This window comes from Rissa tridactyla, chromosome 22 (genome assembly GCF_028500815.1).
Source record: "Rissa tridactyla isolate bRisTri1 chromosome 22, bRisTri1.patW.cur.20221130, whole genome shotgun sequence".
Classification (NCBI taxonomy): Eukaryota; Metazoa; Chordata; class Aves; order Charadriiformes; family Laridae; genus Rissa; species Rissa tridactyla.
Genome location: NC_071487.1, coordinates 4,394,951 through 4,415,162, shown reverse-complemented (window position 1 = coordinate 4,415,162; position 20,212 = coordinate 4,394,951). Strand labels below are relative to the sequence as shown.

Genomic DNA, 20,212 nt, shown 5'->3' with positions numbered 1-20,212 from the left:
GTGAAACTTAATCTTGCCTTAGCTGTTGGAACTGTTTGATTCATTTTGCAAGATTTGATAATTCTCTGCAAGTTCCACACATGGACAAGGATCTCCTCGTCTTTCCTTGTTTCCCTGTGGCCCCATCCCCCTGAATCAGCTTTGAACAGCTTTTTGACACCTGAGCTGGGCTATCTAGCTCTATTTACTTACGTTTGGTGGAGGCAGCCTGTTGCTCTCTTCCAAAAACCCTTCCAAAGTTACCGTCACGCTGCCAGGTTAGGCAGACTGTTGCCTGCTCGAGCCTACGCTCCGTAGACTCAAGGCCTGTTGATGCTCCCAGGCTCTGAAGGCCTTTGGGAATACCCGGCAGATCCTGCACTCCCTCTGTGTCAGGACCATGTCCTTCTGCCTTGCGCTGGCTGTGGCTCAGCTGTGCTGAGGCAGGGCGGGCTCCACGCTGGAGTCGCTGGCTGTTTTGCTCCGACTCTCCTTGCAGGATGTCATTCCTCCTGTGTTTGCTTTCCCTCCCCAGAGGAGTTCCTGTCCAGCCTCGATCACTATGAAATTGCGTTCCCCATCCAAGTGGACCAAAACGGGGACTTCCTCACCTTTGACGTGAGAAGCCAGCTGAAGCAACGCCCTCGGCGCAGTCTGGGGTCCTTGCCCTACGAGCCATCCGAGCAGCAGGTTTTCTACAAAGTCTCTGCCCACCGAACCCAGTTCCTCCTCAACCTGACGCTGCACTCCAACCTGCTGGCTGAGCACTTCACTGTCGAATACTGGAAGCGAGATGGCGTGGACTGGCAACACGATTTCCACGAGGACTGCCACTACGCAGGCCACTTGCAGGATCAGTACCTGAACTCAAAGGTTGCCATCAGCAACTGCAACGGCCTGGTGAGTCTCTGCATTTTGCCCAGACAAGAGCAATGCTAACAACTAGAGCTGCCCATAAAGCAGAGCAGATTGCAGCTTCTTTGATCTTTGCTGTAGAAGTACAACCAGATTTGGGTCCCAGCAGGTAGGTCCATGGTGGTGGGAAAGGCATGGGGTTGGTGTCAAGCTAGAGTATTGCACGCTGGCGTTGAAAGCCAGCTGAGGGTGAAGAAGGCCACACCACTTCGTTACATCTGTAAGGGTTCCCGATCCGCATTTGGCTTGTAGTCCGGTTTCTACTGAAGTCGGTGGGCATTTTTCCATTTATTTTAATTGGAATGGGATAATCAAGGTTCTAGACCGTTGTTCTGGCTCTCTACCCTCCATTTCCAACAGCAGCAGCAAAAGGTATGTTTTGCACGTGCTAGTGAGGACGAAATGCAGGAGGGCAGGAATTTCACAGCACAACTGGGAATGCCAAACGTGCATTCAGATCCTTACAGTTATGTTCCTGGGGCTCCCAGTCACTTCAGGAGCTAAAAATGGGACTTCTGGGGGAAAAATTGAAATAATCAGTGTTTTTCAATACGAAAAAGAGAACACCAAGAGGAGACAAGATGGCATTCCTCAAAAACAGCGAGGCTGCTGCAAAGAGGGCGGGAAAGATTGATTTTGCATATCCTAACAGCTAGGAATAGACACCGTGGTCTTAAATATCAGCAAGAAAGCTGAACGGTAGGTAATTAGTGGTAAGGCTGGCTCAGCTCTGGACTAGATTGCTTAGAGAATGTGCGGCCCCTACGTCGTTGCAGATCTTTAAGAATAGCCCAGACAAATGCCTCTCAAAACCACTCCAGGTATGATTCGTTAGCTCTTCCAGCATTGGGGATAGATTAAGGACATCCATCCTTATTTTTCTGCGATTTTCTGATATTTCTGGCTCAGAAAGCGCATTTCATGACCTGCCAGATGGAAGGATGGAGCGAACGTACCCTGTTAGCGAATCCCAAGGATGATGGCTCCCTTGGAGGGGTAACATGTCGAACAAGCCTCTGTAGGCCAGATTCATATTTCTGCTACGGCCCCACCTCTTAGCAGTATTCTGGCGGTGTGGAAGAGCTTCCAAATGGGAATGAATTCACGTTTGATTTATTGCTAAATTACACTGCCAGAACAGTGCTGCGGGTTATTAACAGAACTGAGAATCTGACTCATTATATCATAGAGTCTAATGTTTCTACCTCACAGCCAAAAATCAGAGCTGCATAAACTCTTGGTTCCCCAGTTAGCCCTTTGTTTAGAGATGGGAACTCTGCTGAAGCCCCAGACAATTCGGTGGTGTTCACAAGAGCGGTGAAGGGTGAGCTGGATGCTGCTGGCTCAGAGGGATCCGGCGGTAGCCTACCTTCCTGCTTCAGAAGCCAGCAAGTCCAGGGCAAGCAGTGGCCCGGCAGCACTCGGACCGGGGTGATTTACTGGACAGGCTGTGACAGCTCTGGAGAGATACCAGGGGCTGTCTGGAGGAAAATGCAGACAGGCACAAAGAGGGACGGAGGGTCATCCAACAACGTCTCCTTTTCCTGAATCCTGTCCTTCTGCCCTGGAGAGCTACGGACATCAGCAAGGAGGGGAGAGGAGCTCTTTTGGGTTAGCGAGGACCACAGGGTCAGGAATTTGCATGAGAGGAGACTAGAGTCTTTTTAGCTGACAGAGTCAGGGCTGTACTTGTCACTGGAGAAGATCTGTTGCAGAGCTGTGGTTGATCAGCAACAGCTGATCCTCTCGTGCCATCCCTCAGCCCCAGCACACTCCCCTCCAGGCGGGCATCAGTCCACTTTGGAGGGGACAGGTAGGGACAGAAGAGGGTCTCCAGTTGCTGAGGTCTCAAGGTTTGGGTTCCTGCTGACACGTGCCAAGGGGGTACTGCACACAGTGGCCCACCTTTGCACAGACCTGACTCACTGAAGATGCAAAGGGGGTTGTGTGTTGTGTTGTTGAATCATAGAATCATAGCATGGTTTAGGTTGGAGGGGACCTTAAAGATCATCTAGTTCCAACCCACCTGCCACAGGCAGGGACACCTCCCCTAGACCAGGTTGCTCAAAGCCTTGAACGCTTCCAAGGATGGGACATCCACAGCTTCTCTGGGCAACCTGGTTCAGTGTCTCACCACCCACACAGTAAAGAATTTCTAACTAATATCTAGTCTAAATCTACCCCCTTTCGGTTTAAAACCGTTACCCCGTGTCCTATCACTACACTTTGCCCTGATAAAGAGTCCCTCCCCATCTTTCCTATAGGTCCCCTTTAAGTACTGGAAGGCTGCTATAAGGTCTCCCCGGAGCCTTCTCTTCTCCAGGCTGAAAAACCCCAACTCTCTCAGCCTGTCTGAATAGGAAAGGTGTTCCAGCCCTCTGATCATCTTTGCGGTCCTCCGCTGGACCTGCTCCAACAGGTCCATGTTGGGGCTCCAGAGCTGAACACGGTACTTCAGGTGGGATCTCACCAGAGCAGAGTAGAGGGGCAGAATCACCTCCCTCAACCTGCTGGCCACGCTTCTTTTGATGGAGCCCAGGGTACGATTGGCTTTCTGGGCTGAAAGTGCACGTTGCTGGGTCACGTTGAGCTTCTCATCCACCAACACCCCCAAGTTCTTCTCCTCAGGGCTGCTCTCAACCCATTCCCCGCCCAGCCTGTATTTGTGCTCGGCATTGCCCTGACACACATACAGAACTTTGCAGTTGGCCTTGTTGAACTTCATGAGGTTCACATGGGCCCACGCACATGGGCACAAGCAAGGACCAGGAGCTGATTACGGGCTGGGCTGTGCATGAGGAGGGGGGAAAGGGACGACTGCATCCACAGGAGCATCCAACGCAAAGCCGTGAAAGCAGGTAACAAGCCCCAGGCCATTCTCTTGTCCTCGAACTCCCATGTCCCTGAGCAATTTCTGTGTCTACAAGGCATACCGCTCTAAACCGCTTTGTTTTCAAACATCCACGACATAACTCACACCGTACGGCACCCCGGGTTTGGATCGCCAGTGTGTGCACAAGCTCCCGTAGACTGGTCTTCCCGGCCTGCGGGCAGGCGGGAGCGTGGCTTGCCCCACGCGTCTCCATGGAGGGCACGCCGTGCTGCGCTTTAGGCTGCACCAGGGGGAAAAGTCACCCAGGCTTGAGTTGTTAGAAGCAAAGGGCAAAGTGGTCCATTTTCCAAAACACGCAGAGCTGTGAGCTGTCAGCAGGGCCCAGCATGAAGCAGCTGGAGCTTGCAGGGAGCAGCCCAGGGAGCTTTGCCTCAGCCCGGCCAGGAGCTGAACTCTCTGCCTTAAGCAAAGCCGTGTTTCATCCCACCGGCTGCACAAGATCCCGAGGACACGTGTCCTACCATCAAAAAAATCACAGCGAGGAGAAAACGACTTTAGGAGAGAAATGCCACTCTCTTACCTCTTGTGTCAGAGCTTGTCAAAGCACAGTTTCAAGGCCGGGTTTTCAACCCTGTGTGTCTGTGTTGAAATTGTGCTTTCGTCTGACAAGCCTTCCTGAAGTCAGCATGAACGTTAAATGCTTGGAGCAAGGCAGATGTCCTCGCCCCTGAGGTGAACGTCAAGCTGCTCGCGTGTGTGTACGAGGAGGTGGAAGAGCTGAATCGCAGTATGCGGCTGTGCTTTTCTTAAGTGTGGTTATAAGCTAATAGCATAAACCATCCTTGCTCTGCAGATGACCTGGGTGAATCATAGACAGGATATCCAGTTTAGCTCCCCCACAAACCACAGGGATCTCTCTAAGGACTTCCCGCCGCCCCCTTTCAACAGGCTTGTGTCAGGTCCAGCGCCTGGACCTCAGAGCTCGGTCTTTGGGGTCAGCGATGGGGAAGTTTTCAGACTCCTGTGACAGCTGAGCTTTGTTGCCGAAGGATGCCAGGCAGGCGGTGGAGCCTCCCGGCCTCTTGCGCTCTGCAGAGGCTTCAGATTTAAGTAAGAACGTCCCTCTTCTAGTAGTACATGGGTTTTGGGCAGGACGTGCTCTCCCCTCCTGCTGCTCTGCCCCAAGCCGGCGGTGACCTCCTTCTCCCCATCCCACAAAGCCGGCAGCCAGCTGGCTTCGCAGGCCGACACTCGGCTTTCCGCCGGAGCCCTCGCCAGGCTAACCTCACAGTACCTCGCTTGTGTTTGAAAAGGTGGAGCTGAGCCAAGAGCAACAGAGCCTGGTGCAGGAGGAAATCCCCCGGCACTCTGGAGATGGGGACTTCGCTGTGCACACACTGCCCTGATTCAGCTTTCATGGCGGGGAGGGAGAGGGGGAGAGACCTATTACGGAGGCAGCGTCCACCCCAGAGGGGCTCGCCCCCGCCAACGCCCAGCAGTGACGCTGGTGGTGCCTTCCATGCGAAGACCTCAAGATGTTATAGAGACCTGCGTCCCCACTCCCCATCCCGGCAGATCAGGGCTCCTGTCCCCCTTGCGCAGAGCGGAGCTGGTGAAGGGCTGTGACATCCAAAGGACACCGGTGCAGAGCTGATGGCAGGACGGCGGTGTCTCTGTGCCCAGAGCTATGCCTGCGCACGGGGAGTGGGAGGACAGCCAGGTAATGCGGGGCTTAGATTTTTGGGATACTTGTCCTGCTTGAGCAATGTCAGGCGTGTTTCTGTGCCTCAGTTGCTCGCTGGTAAAATCCAGCTGATTGATGGCACACCCACGTTTCTTGGAGTTAGGTGAGATACGGTGCCAGGAGCCCTTACAGCGATGGAGCTTCTACTTGTATCCTGATGGGCTGCCAGAAACTTTTTAGGTTGCTCAGACCTTTTAGGTGGAGGACAGGACCGGCTGCAGAGGAGAGATCTTGCAGGCAGCTGGGGGGTTTGCCTGCTCCTCCTGCTGGGGTCTGCTCCGGCCGGTCATCACGGTCTCACGCAGGGTCCACTCGCAGGGAGCGAAGTCTGGACTCATAGCCGAGATTCATTCAAAGAATAAAATAAGGGAGAACCAGAAAGAAACATGATTAGCTAAATCAACAAGTAAGGGAGCAGAAACGAGATCGACTGACTGAGGTGACCAGTCAGAGGTGTAAAAGGGGCAGCGATGCCTGCGGGGCACAACCCAGGTTTCAGGCTGCAAGGAAAGGCTTGTGGCTCCCCGATGGCTGCCCCACTGCAATTCCGGCTTCAGCTTTCAAAGATTCAGTGTGTTTCTCAAAAGCCTCTGGAAACGTACATTCTCTGCAGCCCTGTGCCTGAGTTTCCCAGGAGATGGTAGTGGTCCTCAGCTGCTTTCCAAGGTTCTTCGGTGAGGCTGAAAAGCCTGGGAGGTAGATCTCACCGCTGAGTTGTGCTGCTAGTTGAAGGTATGGTATTTAGGATCCCACAGACAGCTCTCAATTAGACTGAGTGGGTGGAATAGGAAACAACTTATTCATAATTTTGCAAGGAAAGACTGTGATTTCCAGAGGACTTTAGTGAACACAGATGTCCCAAGGCATCCACGACCATCTGGCTTGGGTTTCTCTGGTCTGTAGGTTCATATAGTTCAGTGTTTGTGCGTAAATGAAGGATTCCTTCACATTCTCAAAAGTATTTGTCAGTCCCTAGAAATTCAGTGGTTAATCATCAGAAACCTCAGTAGGAGAAGCCACCAGTATGTCACCCGGTTCTCTCTCTACCTCTTTTATTGCCTGCCCTCTCTTTCCTTCCGCAGCATGGGGTGATCGTCGCAGATGAGGAGGAATATTTCATTGAACCGCTGAGCCCGGGAGCCAATGTCAGCACAGGCAGCGAGGGCAAGGGCAGCCCCCACGTCGTGTACAAGCGATCGTCTCTCCAGTACCCACACATGGATGCAGCCTGCGGCGTGCTAGGTATCTGTACCCACCACCACATCCTCAATCCATCCCAGTGTGGGCTGGGAAAGTGCCGGTAGACCAGGCTTTCAAGGTCCACACTGCTCTATATGACCAAGAACCAAATTTTTCTCCTGCATTCAAGAAAGTTTTCTGTATTTACTTTTACCCTTGTTAAGGATTTATGGTGGCCTGGTCTTTGGAAAGCTCTTGTTGTCTGTTCTTCGCAGCAGGGCTTTTAAATTTGTAAATAGAGCGTGGAACAGAAGAGAAAAAACTGCCTCTTATTGTTCTTAAGAAAAATCCTCCCAAATTTGGCCAATTTACAAGGTATTGAGAAATCGTAGCTCACACATGCTCAGCAGAGTCTTGTCTTTGGGTTTTAGTCACTGAAAATTGTGTCCACGTTGAGATACATCTGCTTCTGTTAGAGACGAGGTGAAAAGGTGCCTTGTAGGGCAGGATGTGGGATCTGGTCAATCACAGTGGGCTTTGGGAGACGTTTATAGAGAATGGCAATTGAACATCTACCCCATTTCTACCCTTGCAGACCTTTGACTTCCTAAGGAACTCACACAGGTCAGCCCTGGCCTCTCCTCACATACCTGTGCCTTTCCCATCCCTGCTACCAGCCAGTCCGTGTCCCAGAGCCTGGCTGAAATCCCCGGCCCGTGTGAACGTGCAAAGTTTCTCCGTCTACCCAAAACGTTGCGTGCACACAGGATGCTGCTCCCTCGGTTTACAGAGGCTTCCCCAGCTCCGTAAGGATGAGAGGAGATGCCATCCCTGCAGAGGGTCCAGCTCGTGGCTTATGGATTAGAGTTTGTGGGTGCAGAATCAGAGCTGTTCCCAGTTGCTCCTGGCAGGTTTTGTGTGTCACTTCAGGATGTTCATCCAGTGCCCCAGTGGTGACACTTGACCAGATGAGGAAGAGATGGAGCCTCTGGAGATACCGGGGCACCGCCAGCCTGCTCTGAGCAGGCTCTGAGTGTCCCCAGACCTGCCAGCATCTCTGGAGACAACCTGCCCTTCCCTGGCCCAGCTCCTCCCATCCCAGCTCCCAAAGTCACGTTGGACGAAGCGCCAGCAGACTCCCCTTCTGCTGACTCTTTGCCACGTTCCTTGGCTTCCAGATGAAAGTTAGCCTGTTCCTAATTGCTTCTTGGAAAGCAAAGACCGTGCCGTGGGAGCCACAGGCCAAATGCAGTTCAGAACAACCACAGTGCAACTGGCCCCAGCAAAGCCACCCCCTCTCCTCGCCCCACAGGATGGACCTGTCCTGACCTGCCCAGCACAGCTGGGCCCCGAGCACCCCACGAGCGAGCTCCCGTCAGCCAGAGGGGCTGGAGCTGCTAGGTTGTGGGGGGCCTGTGACCTGCCCGTCTTCCCCGTCTTGCTGGATGTTTGATGACCCAGCATCAGAACAAAGGAGGGGCATTCAAATGGCTCTCCTGACAGGGCAGGAGAAGGGCTGTAATCCCCCAGTCAGCTCTCCTGCCCTGTGCTGGTCTCCAGGCTGTGGGTTTAGAGCTGATGGCCCCGCTGGGGACATCTCTAGGGTCAGGTCAGTAGCACTTGAAGCCTCGAGCAAAGTCCTACAAACAAGCTGCTGCTGCTGCTTTGGAGGCTGCGGCCATTTCTGTGGAGGAAAAGCCAAGTCCTGAATTCAGGTCCTGGCAGGAAAGGGAAAGAGGAAATGATCTGCAATGGCTTTATTTTCAGATTCTGTCTGGGTAGTTTCTAAATCCACACTGCCCTTCCCTGCGACAGAGGCGAGGGCAGGGCACCGCAGCGCGGAGGCGGCGAAGTGCGTGGGGCTGCCGGAGCAGGACGGGCGCACGCCTCTGCCCGCAGCGTGGGCGGCAGGAGGGCAGGGGGGCAGGCAGGATGCTCGCGGGGATGGCAGGAGCACGGGGACGGCCCTGGGCTCGGCAGATCCAGCCGATGGCAGGGGGGACGTTTGCTGGGTCTGTGTGTCGTGCATAAAGAGCCTCTCAGTGGCCTTTCCTTCCCTGAAACCGAGCTCGTACTGCGCAGCCCTCACCTCCCTGCGCTGCCGAATTGCTGCAGGAGGGCAACAGAAAAATCTCTTTCCCTTCTCAGATGAGAAGCCCTGGAAAGGGAGACACTGGTGGCTGCGGACGCTGAAGCCCTCCCCTCTGAAGCCGTCGGGCAACCACAGCCAGCGAGGCCAGCTGCCCCTGAAGAGATCTGTCAGCACGGAGCGCTACGTGGAGACCCTGGTGGTGGCTGACAAAATGATGGTGGGGTACCACGGGCGGCGGGACATAGAGCAGTACATCCTGGCCATCATGAATATTGTAAGTGTTATAACCACATCATGAACCCTGGGGGACCCCGGGGGCTCACACGCCCAGCAGCAGAGAACAAGCAGGGGTAGATCCCGTTCCTCACCCTGAATGCCTGGGTTTGGCAGAGGGTGCCATGGGCTTTTCCCGCAAGAAGCGGAATGGGAGCTCAGTGGGGAAAATCGGATCGGTTCCAGGATGGCAGTGGCTTCTCCCCAGCCCCAGAGCAAGACGTTTTGGGTCAAAAATCTTGACACCCTGCTGCTGCTCATGAGCAGTGATACTCTGGAGCCTGCGGGGGCTCTCTCTTGTATAGGGGAGGCACTGCGGGAGAGGTAAACTCTGGCCCGTCTGACCATGCTACAGGCCAGATCTGGACTGGGAGAACAAAGCCCTTTCTTTGAACAGCATCTCTCATCTCAAATTAGCATTGCAAATAGGGCCAGCCAAGCTGAGAAACACATGGGAAAGCATAAGGACAGTGAGCTCTCACGCCTGGGGGCTGATCAGCGCGAGGGGTAGGGAGAAATACCCCCGTTCTTCAGTCCCGCGCTGCCCGTGTCTCTGGGTTACTGCAGAGGAGCTTCCTCTGCGGCGTCAGATTTGGGTCATTGCTGGCGGCAGGATACCAGGGTAGATGCATTAACAGCCTGAATTGGCCATGCTGAATCCTCCTGTGAGGTGAGCTAGACTTGGAAGTTATCCATCAAACCGCTGAAAGCCCCTCTGTGATGGTTCTTTGTCCTGTCCTCTGCAGGATCTCTTTTCATGGCTTGCTCCGTTTGCATTTCTAAAGCAGACGCCAGATTTCAAAACAATACTGTTTCTAACAGTTTCGTCTCCTGTAAAACACCCATCGTGTGGCGGCAGATTTCTGAGAGATGCTGTGTCGTTCCCTGCGGATGGGCAGTCAGCAAAACTTCATCCCCGTGGCTGCGTAATGCCAGGACCATGGGGCTTCCCCACCTGAGCTCCGGGCAAGGAGCAGGTGCTGAGGGACGTTGGCTTCACTGCTTGAACGTCCCCGGAAGGAGACACCGAGGTCTGAACGCAGTTTAGGAGGCTCTGCAATCCACGGAGTCCCATACCCATTTCTGCTTTCTAAAAAGGTTGTGTTCAGCCCCTGCAGCCCACGCTGATGAAGCAGCCCTGTTTCCCCCCCGCCAGGTGCCCAGCACATACCGGCTCACCCACCGGCTGCACCATCCCCCAGCCAGCGAGCTCATTTTTAAGACTCCTCTTTTCTTGTTTCTTGGAGGTCAGGTTGCCAAACTTTTCCAGGACTCGAGTCTGGGCAATATTGTCAATATCCTGGTGACCCGTCTGATTCTCCTCACCGAGGATCAGGTAAGGTGGGCTCCGCTGAGCCGCTTCGTCATGTGTCTGCATTTCCTTTGCGGGTCTGTGCGTTCCCCCTGGTTGTCAGCCCCGGGAGATCCCCCAGTGCAGTCTACCGGGTGCACCACGTCCTCTCAACAGCAGCTGGGGACTGGGTTCAGGCTATGGGCTGGGGAGACCTTTGGGACTCTGAGGACTGTTTCTAGAGAAGGTGGCTTTAGGGAGGCTTAAGTAGCTTTAGGCCTCCTAAAGTCTTGCTTTCCCACGGCCTCCATGGAAAGGTGGGGGCACCTGGACTGGTGTCAGTGCTCTGCTGGCATGGGATTAGGCAGTGCCTTCATATCAGAGCTTTCCTGGGAACACGCTGTCATGTTGCTTGCGTTCCAGCCCACACTGGAGATCAACCACCACGCCGGGAAATCCCTGGACAGCTTCTGCAAGTGGCAGAAATCCATTGTGAACAGGAACGGCAACGGGAACGCTATCCCTGAGAATGGCATAGCCAACCACGACACTGCAGTGCTGATCACCAGGTAAGGCTGAGCCCGGCCCTGCCAGCTCCGTCCTCACAGGGGATGTCCTCTGGGCAGGTGTCCTCTGTTTCTGTCCATGTGGTTCATCTGAGGCTTCCTTCCCATGCTCTCCCTGCAAGCGGCTGTCCCTCAGGCTGTCCACTTGCCCGTTCCCTTGCAGCGATGCAGATTATTGCAGTTCAGATAGTGATCGCTCTCCGCTGTCTCCCCTCAGTCTTCGTTGTGCTCTCAAGGAGCTTAGCTTGCAGCCATGGGTATTTGTGTACCAGAAGTCCATGGCGCAGTGTGTACAGCGGTGTTGGGCACGTGTGGGAACCCAGCCCGGAGTCGTGGAGCATCGGAATCTTACTGAAATGGAGAGCTCCATCTGCCCCAGCTGTGAAAGATGGAGAAGAGGATACAAGTGGGACCTGAGCGTCACGGCAGCGACAGCGTGCCTCCAGCCAGTACGGGATTGGGCTCACCTCGGTTTAGGTGCCTACATGGAGGGCTGAACTCTCTCCTTTGGTAGCTGATGGACACCCTCGATGTTGTGACTTCATCCCAACTCCCTTAGGACAAGAGCGGTCCTGCCCTGCCTGTGTCTCTGTGCGCCTGTAACAGCAGTCTACGTCAGCAGCTGAACCTGGATGCTGAATTTGACCTCCAGGGCTGGTTGAAAGGGTCTGAACCTTCGCATGCAGGACAAATAACCCCCGGCAGGATAGATGGTGCTTGAGCTGGAGCAGCAGAGGCCATGGGAGGCATCACTGGAAGGATGGATGGATGGTCGGAAGGAAAGAAGATGCAGAGAGGACGATGGGGACAGTGGAAGGAACAGAGAGGCGGCTGGGAGGACAGAAGATGCCAAAGGGAGAGCTGGGAGGTCGGAGAGGACGAAGGGTTCTGAGAGGCAGCTCTCGGTGGAGCTGCCGGCCGCACTCTCCAGTGTCTGCATAAACCCTGCTCGGGCAGAGGGGCAGCAGCCTGGGGAGAAGCCAAAGGCAAAGCCAAGATTTGTTTGTGCCTTTTTTCCCCACCCCCCTCTTGCGGAGTGGAAGAAAGTCATAAAATGAAAGCGCTGGAGAGGGGAGCCTCCAAGCGGGAGCCGGTTTCGTTGGCGCCGGGCGCCGCTCTCCTGCTCCAGTTGCTGGCGGCGGCGGGAGCTGTGCGCAGCCTGGCACATCCCTCCCGGGGAGCTCCTCAGCGCTGCCTGCTGCATCCCTCCTGGGGAGCCTGGGAGAGAGATGAGAGCCCGCAAGCGGGAGGGGAGGAGCGAGCGAAAGGCCCCTCGGCCCCAGCTTTTCACCCTCCCAAGGCTGCAGCGTCTGCTTTTCTTTCCTTCCCACCCCACGTGTGGGATGCAAACGCCGGCTCCGAATTCTTCGGCCTCCCACCAGATGTTTGAGCTAACCCGAAGCGACTCGCCGGGCCCGTCCGCGCCAGGCTTGGACAGCACCAGCGCATCCGGCCCCGTCTCTAATAAATTCCCCGTCTCCCGATAACATCTTGCTGAGCTGCGGGCTTTTTTCTCTTGCAGGGACGTGTCAAACCAGAGCCTCCGAAGGCTTTAACGGTATTCGCTCAAAACAAAGCAACAAATGTTTTTCACTCGCTTGGTTTCCTGCCAGGAGTGAGAGGTTTGGACACTTCCAGAGAGCGCCAGGGGCCAAAGGGACAGGAGCGATCACCAGGAACACGTTACGCTTAACCCCTCGCGTGCTGTCAGCTTGTTTCCTCCCCACTCTCGTCCCCATGGGGCCGCCGGGGGGAGCGGTGTCGGATGGTCCTGCTCGCCGTGCGGGTGCCCCCTAAATCCATACCGTGGTCAGCATCCTCGGTGCTCCGAGTCCAGCTCGCACCCGGGTTGAAATGCACCTCGGGGCTAAGGAGCAACACCCCAACCCGGCTCGGGGGTGTCCCGGCCCGGCTGCCGCCGGTCCCCCCGCCTGCCTGCCCCGCGTGGGTTTCAGCGTGAGCCTTGCCCCTTGCAGCCCGGGTTTTGCAAAGACCAAAATGTCTGGGGAGTCTCACCTCCCGTAGAAGGTATTTGAAGAGACGCAGGGAGGGTGTGGGGTTCATCTCCGCAATTAAATTGTGATATTCACTCTCTGGCCCAAACGGGTCTCTCTGGGAGCTGCTGCCCCGTCCCATTGCGAGGGTGCAGCATTTCAGTTGGGAGGAGATTTCACTTTGCTGTCCTTGTTTAGCTTTTCCTTGTACACGGCTAACGATGTGCAAACAGTCGATTCCTTGATGCAATGGCTGGAAGTCGAGGCCAGGAACAGAGGGAAGAGTCATCTCGAATCAACCCATATTGGATTTGTTTGGAAAATTCTCAGTAAAGAACTAAACTGCAAAAAAAATAAAATAAAAAAATCACTTCAGCATTTTAATGAAACCACAGTGGGTTTCGAAATGGAACGTGTTTTCAAACTGCAATGTTTTTCTTATTTTATTTATTTTTTTTTTTTAAATTCGGGATTACATATTTGATTGATAGGATTTGCTGTAAGGGACCTGAGTTTGCAGACAGGAGGCTGGCCCTGTCCTCTTCCACCCTGCGCTGCTGGGGCAGATCCCGGAGCCCCGTGTCTCTCGGGAAAGAAGCGGCCGGTTCCCGGGAGTGCACCGGGTGCTCCTGAGCAGAGCTGGACCGCCCACCCAAACCCAAAGATAGCATTTTGCCCGCTGATTTGCCACCTTGCATCAAAACCAAAGCTCTGACCCCGCTCAGCGCTGCCCCACAGTTAAGGGACAGGCGCAATCCTTAAAAATCCGCAGTGAGTCTCAGCCTGGGGAAAGTGAGCCTTGTAAAATATGGATCAGAGGCGTCTTACCTGTTACCCTCGGCACTTGCCATTCCCGAAGCGTTTCCTGAGCCATGGGCTGTTTCAAAGTGGTTTGGATGTGAACGCATCAGTGAAATGGAGATGCGCTATTTCGGAGCCACCGAAATTGTGTGTGTCCTTAACGCCGCCTTCTCTTCTCCGCAGGTACGACATTTGCATCTACAAGAATAAGCCATGCGGCACCCTGGGTAGGTCGGATTTTGCTGCCCCTTCGGCAGCGCTTCTCACCAGCGCACGCGTCCTGGGGAGCGTGGCGAGGGCGGGCCGTGCCATCCCCTTTCCTTGTGAGCAGGGTGAGGGGAAGCGCTCGCCCAACGCTACCGTGAGCGCCGGCAGCGGAGCCGGGAACGGGCCGGTGGTTTCCAGCCCGCTCGACTGTGTAGCCTCCTTACTTCTGTAAACACTAAAAGCAGCAAACCCGGAGGACGGATGGGCTCTGGAACGTCTCTCCGTTATATCCCTGGGTCAGGTCCAGCCTGATGATTAAGAACCGCTCGCATCTCGGGCTGCTCCATAGCCTAGTGGAGTATTTCTGGCTTAGCGGAGAGAAATAAGACTTTTTTGTGATGACTATAAAGGGAGTTCTTTATTTAAACTGCTAGACGCAGACAGACCCTGCAGCTCGCTCTGGCTGTAGCTCCTAATTTGTCTTGCCCTGGTCTAGACTAAGCAGTCAGGGAGGGATTACTGCTCTGAATCACCGCAGTTAAAAAGGAAAAGTTGGTGGATCTCTGACCTGATGCGGCTGCAGACGAGGTGCCTGGGAGGAAGGTTGAGGTTGGAGGTGCCGTGACTCTTCCTTCTCCGGCACGGCCTGTGGTGGTGGGACAGTGTACGGGCAGAGGGTTGGGGGAATCTGCTGCCGCGATTCTGGGGAGATTTCTGCATGATCCACCCCTCCAGGTGGAGTCAGGCTGGATTCCTGATCATGGTGGGTGTCAGCCAGAACCAGGTGGGGCTGGTCAGGTTGGATCCTGGCTTACTCAGTTGTCCAGGCTGCCCTGACCGAGTTCGGATGCCCAAGTGCTGGTGCAGCTGATCTCAGGTTCCCCCACCAGTGTTGTGATGAAGGCCGCTCCCCTTCTGCACACGGTCTGGGGTTTGGATATGAAATTCAGAGGATTTTGATCCATTCTTAGTATTTCCGAGCCTGTCATTGTTAATTTAGTTGACAGAGCTGAGTGACCGTGTGCCCACAGCCCCTAAGAGCCATGGGTCCATCCCAAAGCCCAGTGCAACCGGTGGGAAGGAACTTGTTATTGTCGGCAGTCTGCGCTCAGGGTTAGTGAGTGTGAAGCACGTCAGTTAGTCCCCAGATACCACCCCTGTCCCCTGCAGAGGCTTCGTGCTGACCCTATGTGACAGCTCTCTCTGGCTTCCCTAGGCCTGGCGCCCGTCGGCGGGATGTGCGAACGAGAACGAAGCTGCAGCATCAACGAGGACATTGGCCTGGCCACAGCCTTCACCATTGCCCACGAGATCGGCCACACGTGAGTGCTGTGCCAAGAGAGTCCCTGGGAGTGGCCGTCGCAGGGAAGGGCCCCTGTTGGTTTGTTCCTACCAACAGGAGCTGAAAAATCCTTCTTATGGACGGTCCAGGTGTGTCAAAAATGCAGCGGCTGATCATCTATTGTCTTGGTGATGCTTTCCAGGTTTGGCATGAATCATGATGGGGTCGGCAACAGCTGTGGCTCCCGCGGGCAAGAAACAGCCAAGCTCATGGCTGCTCACATCACCATGAAGACCAACCCGTTTGTATGGTCCACCTGCAGCAGGGATTACATCACCAGCTTCCTGGAGTAAGGAATCCATCTCACCTTGCCCTTCCTTTTACCTCGCAGCCAGTACACGCCTCCAACCTCTCACAGTCATTTGTGAAGAGTGGGTAAAGCCAAAGAAAAGCCCCCAAAGCACACAGCCCATGCACCTTCTCTCTTGTCTCCCAGCACCTCATCCTGGCCCGAGAGGGACGTGCTTTCCTTCCTTCCTTTTGACTTTGCCGTGGTTTGCTTGCCTGCTGAAGATACTAATCCCATTTACCTTGCGGTGGGCAACCTTTACTTAGGTTCCCCGCTTCCAGAAACTTCACGAATAAATCAAGAGGCATTTGGATGTTTCTCAAGTTCCACCAGGAATTGCAGAGGAGGGTTGGTGTGGTGCAGAAGGAGGATCTGGAGACAGGGCTGGGTCTGCATGGTGCAGGCAGCTTCTCCAGACACGGAGGAGGAGAGTTTTCAGGTGTGAACAAGCAACATAGGAGAAAAGTTTTTTGTTTTTTTTCCAAAGCACCTTTAGGATTCAGGAGAACTGATTTAGGCTCCTAAATTCCAGGGTTTTGATATTGACACTTTCCCTGAGTCATGTCTCTGCAGCATGAAAGAGCTTCTCGTCCAGGGTTTAGGCAGCCTCCAGGATTTCTATCACAAAACAAGGAGTCAGGATCAATTTTTGGTAGAGGTTTTTTGGTGGGATACGGGCACTACCCAATGGAAGGACTGAGCAGGACTTGAGTCACAATTGGAAAGAGCAAGTGTTGGGTCACTGTTGAAGGGAAGTCCCCGGGGAGTTTGAATGCCAGACCTCTACTGGTGACACTGCTGTTGTAACGCTGCAAGAGCAGTGAAGGCAAGGCTCCCCAAGGAGCTGCCGCCTGCCCTACCATCCTGCAAAGCTTGGCCAAACCACGTGGCTCATCACCAAATCCCACATCTGGCGGCTCACGTTTGGCCCTTTCTCTCTTGACCCCTGGACGTGCAGCGCAGCAAGGCACGTGGCACGGGCAGCACCGGGAAAGCGTGGCGGCGGCAGAGGCTGCCTTGTCCTCAGGTAACCCCCAGGTCTCATCGGGGCTGGCAGAGGACGGGAAATTCATGTTGGTCCTCTCCACAGTTCATGCTGGCCGCCCCCGCCCGAGCACAGCCCTGGGAGCCTCCGCCGGGATGGGGATGGCAGGACCCCGGGAATCAGGGCCGGGGGAGTGGTGACAGGGGCCGTGATTTAGGGAGAGCTGAGAGAGCGGCTAGGAAGGGGGAGGGAAAGGCGTGTTTCTTGCAAAATTTGGACGCTCCTGCAAAGCTCTGGCATGCAGAAGGACGGGCTTGGAGAGCAGGGGCTCTCCGCGCTCGGCACCTCCGGTTGCTCTCAGCTGGGGCTCTGCAGCCCTGGGGTGGGAGGGCAGCCCCTCCGCCGACCCGCCGCTCACGCCGGGGTCCTGGGCACGCGCCTGCCTGCACTGCTGGCCCCCGAGCCCGGCGGGACAGCCAGGGGCTGGCGACGGCCTGCAAAACCCTCAGAGGAAAACTTCTAGCGTTACCTAGGGACCAGCGTGTGCTTCCCAGCCCTGAGGGCGCAGATTTCAGAGCACATTCTCAGCAGTGGGTTTGCCCAGAGGGGGCCGATAGAGTTATTCCCCCCAGCAGCCAAACATGTGAGAGCTCAGCCCGGTGCGGAGCCGGGAGATCCTGCTGCTGGTCCTCCACGGCGACGCTCTGCTACAAACCTTTCTGAGCTCTGATTCTCATCTCTCGTTTCCAGCTCCGGGATGGGATTATGCCTGAACAACGCTCCTCCCAAGCAAGACTTTATCTACCCAACGGTGGCTCCGGGACAGGCCTACGATGCAGACGAGCAGTGCCGTTTCCAGTACGGAGTTAAATCTCGCCAGTGTAAATACGGGGTAGAGAGCCTTCCTGCTTTACTATCGGTTCCCAGGGGGTGGAGGACGGGGGCTACAAGGGCAAAGGGCCGTGGGGCCGTTCCTCTGCTGCCCACATCGCTTTGCTGTCCTGCTTCCAACAAAGGGCACTGGCATGTTCCCTGTGAGCTTTTTGCCTTCCTTCCCTGTGAGAGAACAGAGGAGGCTGTTTCCCATCCACAACGGTTGACCCCAGCTCAGTTTCGGTCAGATTAGTCCCATGGGAAGAGATCTTTTGCCTCTGCCTGATACTTTGGCTGCTGCCGGTCCCCAGGGGTTGCAGCTGAAAGCCACGCTGCAGTCCCCTCATCCAGACTTCCCTCTCAGCGGGGCTTTGTCCTCAGACGTATTTTTCATAATCCTTACTAGAAATCCTTATGCTGCTTGGGAGGAGGAACGTCTTTCTTCCAGGTGAGGTGGGTTGATGTGCTGTAGGTGCGTCCGAAGGACAGCTGCCCACCTCCTTCCATCCCCTGATCTTTGAATCCAGGAAACCACTGAAAGGAAGGGTTGTTTCAGGAGAAAAGAGTCTTCCTGGATCTCAGCCTGACGTTTTGCTGTTCTTAACGTACTGGACGTTGCCAACCAGCTGAGCAGAGTGGCGAGGGGGAAGCGTCTGCACTGAAGGGCTGATTGAACTCCTTTAAGGAGTCTGCTTTCCTCTAGAGAAAACAGAGGAGCCAGCAGTGAGGTACACGGGCAGCTGCGTTGTCTGGTGGACACCTATGTACGTGTACCCACCTCAGCCAGGCCCTGGAAAGCTGTGAAGGAGGAAATGTGTCAGATCAGTGTTTAGTTTCTTTTGCAGCCATGTAAATACAAGCCCAAGGCTGCCATTGAAGTGACCCGAAGTGAACCAGTTTATCATAGAATCACAGAATTGTAGAATCATAGGGCTGGAAGGGACCTATGGAGATCATCTCCTCCAACCCCCGGCCACAGCAGGGTCACCCACAGCAGGTGGCACAGGAACGCGTCCAGGCGGGGTTGGGATGTCTCCAGAGATGGAGACTCCCCCACCTCTCTGGGCAGCCTGTGCCAGGGCTCTGACACCCTCACAGCAAAGAAGTTCCTCCTCGTCTTGAGGTGGAACTTCCCATGGGCAAGTTTGTGCCCGTTACCCCTTGTCCTGTCCCCGGGCACCACTGAAAAGAGCCTGGTCCCATCCTCCTGACACCCCCCCTTTCAGTATTATCACTCTGAGTGTTCATCTATTTGGGATGGTTAAACACTAAACCCCCTCCTGGTGGTCTCAGCAGCTCATCTTGGTGAACCAAGGACAAAGTTTGGCTCTCCCTGGTCCAGTGCTGTCTTCCAACACAGCCCAGGGACCCAGAGCCCGCTGGACACGGGGCAGATGCAGTCATGCGAGGTGCCCAGAGCAGCAGCAGCAGAAGTCCAGGTCTGAATAACGTGGTTGTGATATCTGACATCAGGTGCTACCGGCTGCCGTCTGTGCCCCTCCTCAGCTGAGCCAGAGGCAGCGGAATGGAAACTTTCCACGTTTACATGCCTGTTTCCCAGCTAATTTTTAACTCGGGCAGACGCTTCCTGTATATATACAGGGATCACAAAAGCACAAGATGTCCTTGCGATGACCCTCCTAGCCCAGCCTGTCTTGCGCGTTACTTGGGAGAAACCCAAAGGGCGTCAGGGCTCGAGTGTGTGCGGATAAATCTGGGTAGATGCGTAAGTCCACCCATCCTGTGCCCCGTATAAACAGACTCCAGGGCGATGGCGCAAACACGGCAGGATCCCTTCCTCCATGCCGCCACAGAGTGGATGATTAATAGGTGTAATGAGGACAGAGCGAACAGATGTCACTGGTTGAAGCTGGGAAGTCCTCTCCCTTGGTGACACAGAGAGAAGGGACTTTACAGGAGCCCCTGCTTCCCGATAGTCACGCTGGCTCTGCAGGAGCAGCGTGGAGGGGGAGATGCCTTTTTGAGGATGGGAGAAATGCCTTTTTGAGGATGGGAGAAACACCTTTTTGAGGATGGGAGAGACTTTCTCCTTTCACTGGTAAAAGCCAGCCACAGCTGGGCTTTGGTGAAGGAGTTGGGAACCAAAATCCCTTTGCGTCTCAGAGCTGCGGTCCTCGGCAGTATTTCCCTTTGCCCGCTCGCCCTGAGGCACTCCGCTCTCACGACCCCGGGAACAGGAGGGAAGCAGAGAAATCTCGAGCTCATCTTTTTGCCCCTCTTGGTACCAGCGCAGAGGATTCCCAGTCGTTGAGTCAGATCATCCTGCGGGGCTATCGGTTGCTGTTTCGAGCACAGCCCTTGGCGGGGCGGAGGAATCCTGGAAGGCTGATCCAAGCCTGGAGGCGTGATGAACAGGCTGCTGCCTGACTGGGGGAAGCCGTCGTGTAGGTCACGCTGCCGTAGGTGCAGGCAGGAGGGCAGGCGGTCGCTGTGCCGGCACCGAACGCGCCGGGTCCCTCAGCCCGTGCTGCGGCGTTGGTGTGCACCGACAGCGGCACCGGCGTGTGCTGGGAGCGCGTTAGCAGCAGCTGCGGCTGTTCCGGGATCAGCTCTCGCCTCTCGAGACAGTTTCCTTCATTGACAACGTGAACCTGTTTAATACTTTCAAGTATAACCTGAGTCACGGCAAGCTGCTCTCTGGAAAGCAGCAAGATTTCCAAAGGCGTGTTTCGGTAGGAACAGGAGCAGGAGGGTGAGCTGGCAGGAAATTCAGCTCTGGATTTTAGGTGTTGCTTTGGAGTTTGCAGGTGTGGGAGTCCAGCCTGGCTGATTTAGTGGCAGAGCAGGTTCAAGGGGCCTGGAGTTTCTGATTTAGCATCTGTGATAAA

At 55.1% G+C, this 20,212-nt stretch overlaps 1 protein-coding gene across 4 annotated transcripts in view; it reads left to right on the top strand.

Annotated features, from left to right (window-relative positions):
- ADAMTS10 (ADAM metallopeptidase with thrombospondin type 1 motif 10) overlaps window positions 1–20,212 on the top strand; it is a 79,521-nt gene that overhangs the window by 38,103 nt on the left and 21,206 nt on the right. For all 4 annotated transcript variants that reach the window (XM_054181767.1, XM_054181769.1, XM_054181770.1 and 1 more), the window contains 9 exons: window positions 515–879; window positions 6,554–6,713; window positions 8,799–9,016; window positions 10,268–10,351; window positions 10,730–10,875; window positions 13,851–13,894; window positions 15,091–15,196; window positions 15,359–15,505; window positions 17,241–17,382. In XM_054181767.1, coding sequence (XP_054037742.1) covers window positions 515–879; window positions 6,554–6,713; window positions 8,799–9,016; window positions 10,268–10,351; window positions 10,730–10,875; window positions 13,851–13,894; window positions 15,091–15,196; window positions 15,359–15,505; window positions 17,241–17,382 — 1,412 coding nt within the window. The remainder of the gene's footprint in view (window positions 1–514; window positions 880–6,553; window positions 6,714–8,798; window positions 9,017–10,267; window positions 10,352–10,729; window positions 10,876–13,850; window positions 13,895–15,090; window positions 15,197–15,358; window positions 15,506–17,240; window positions 17,383–20,212) is intronic.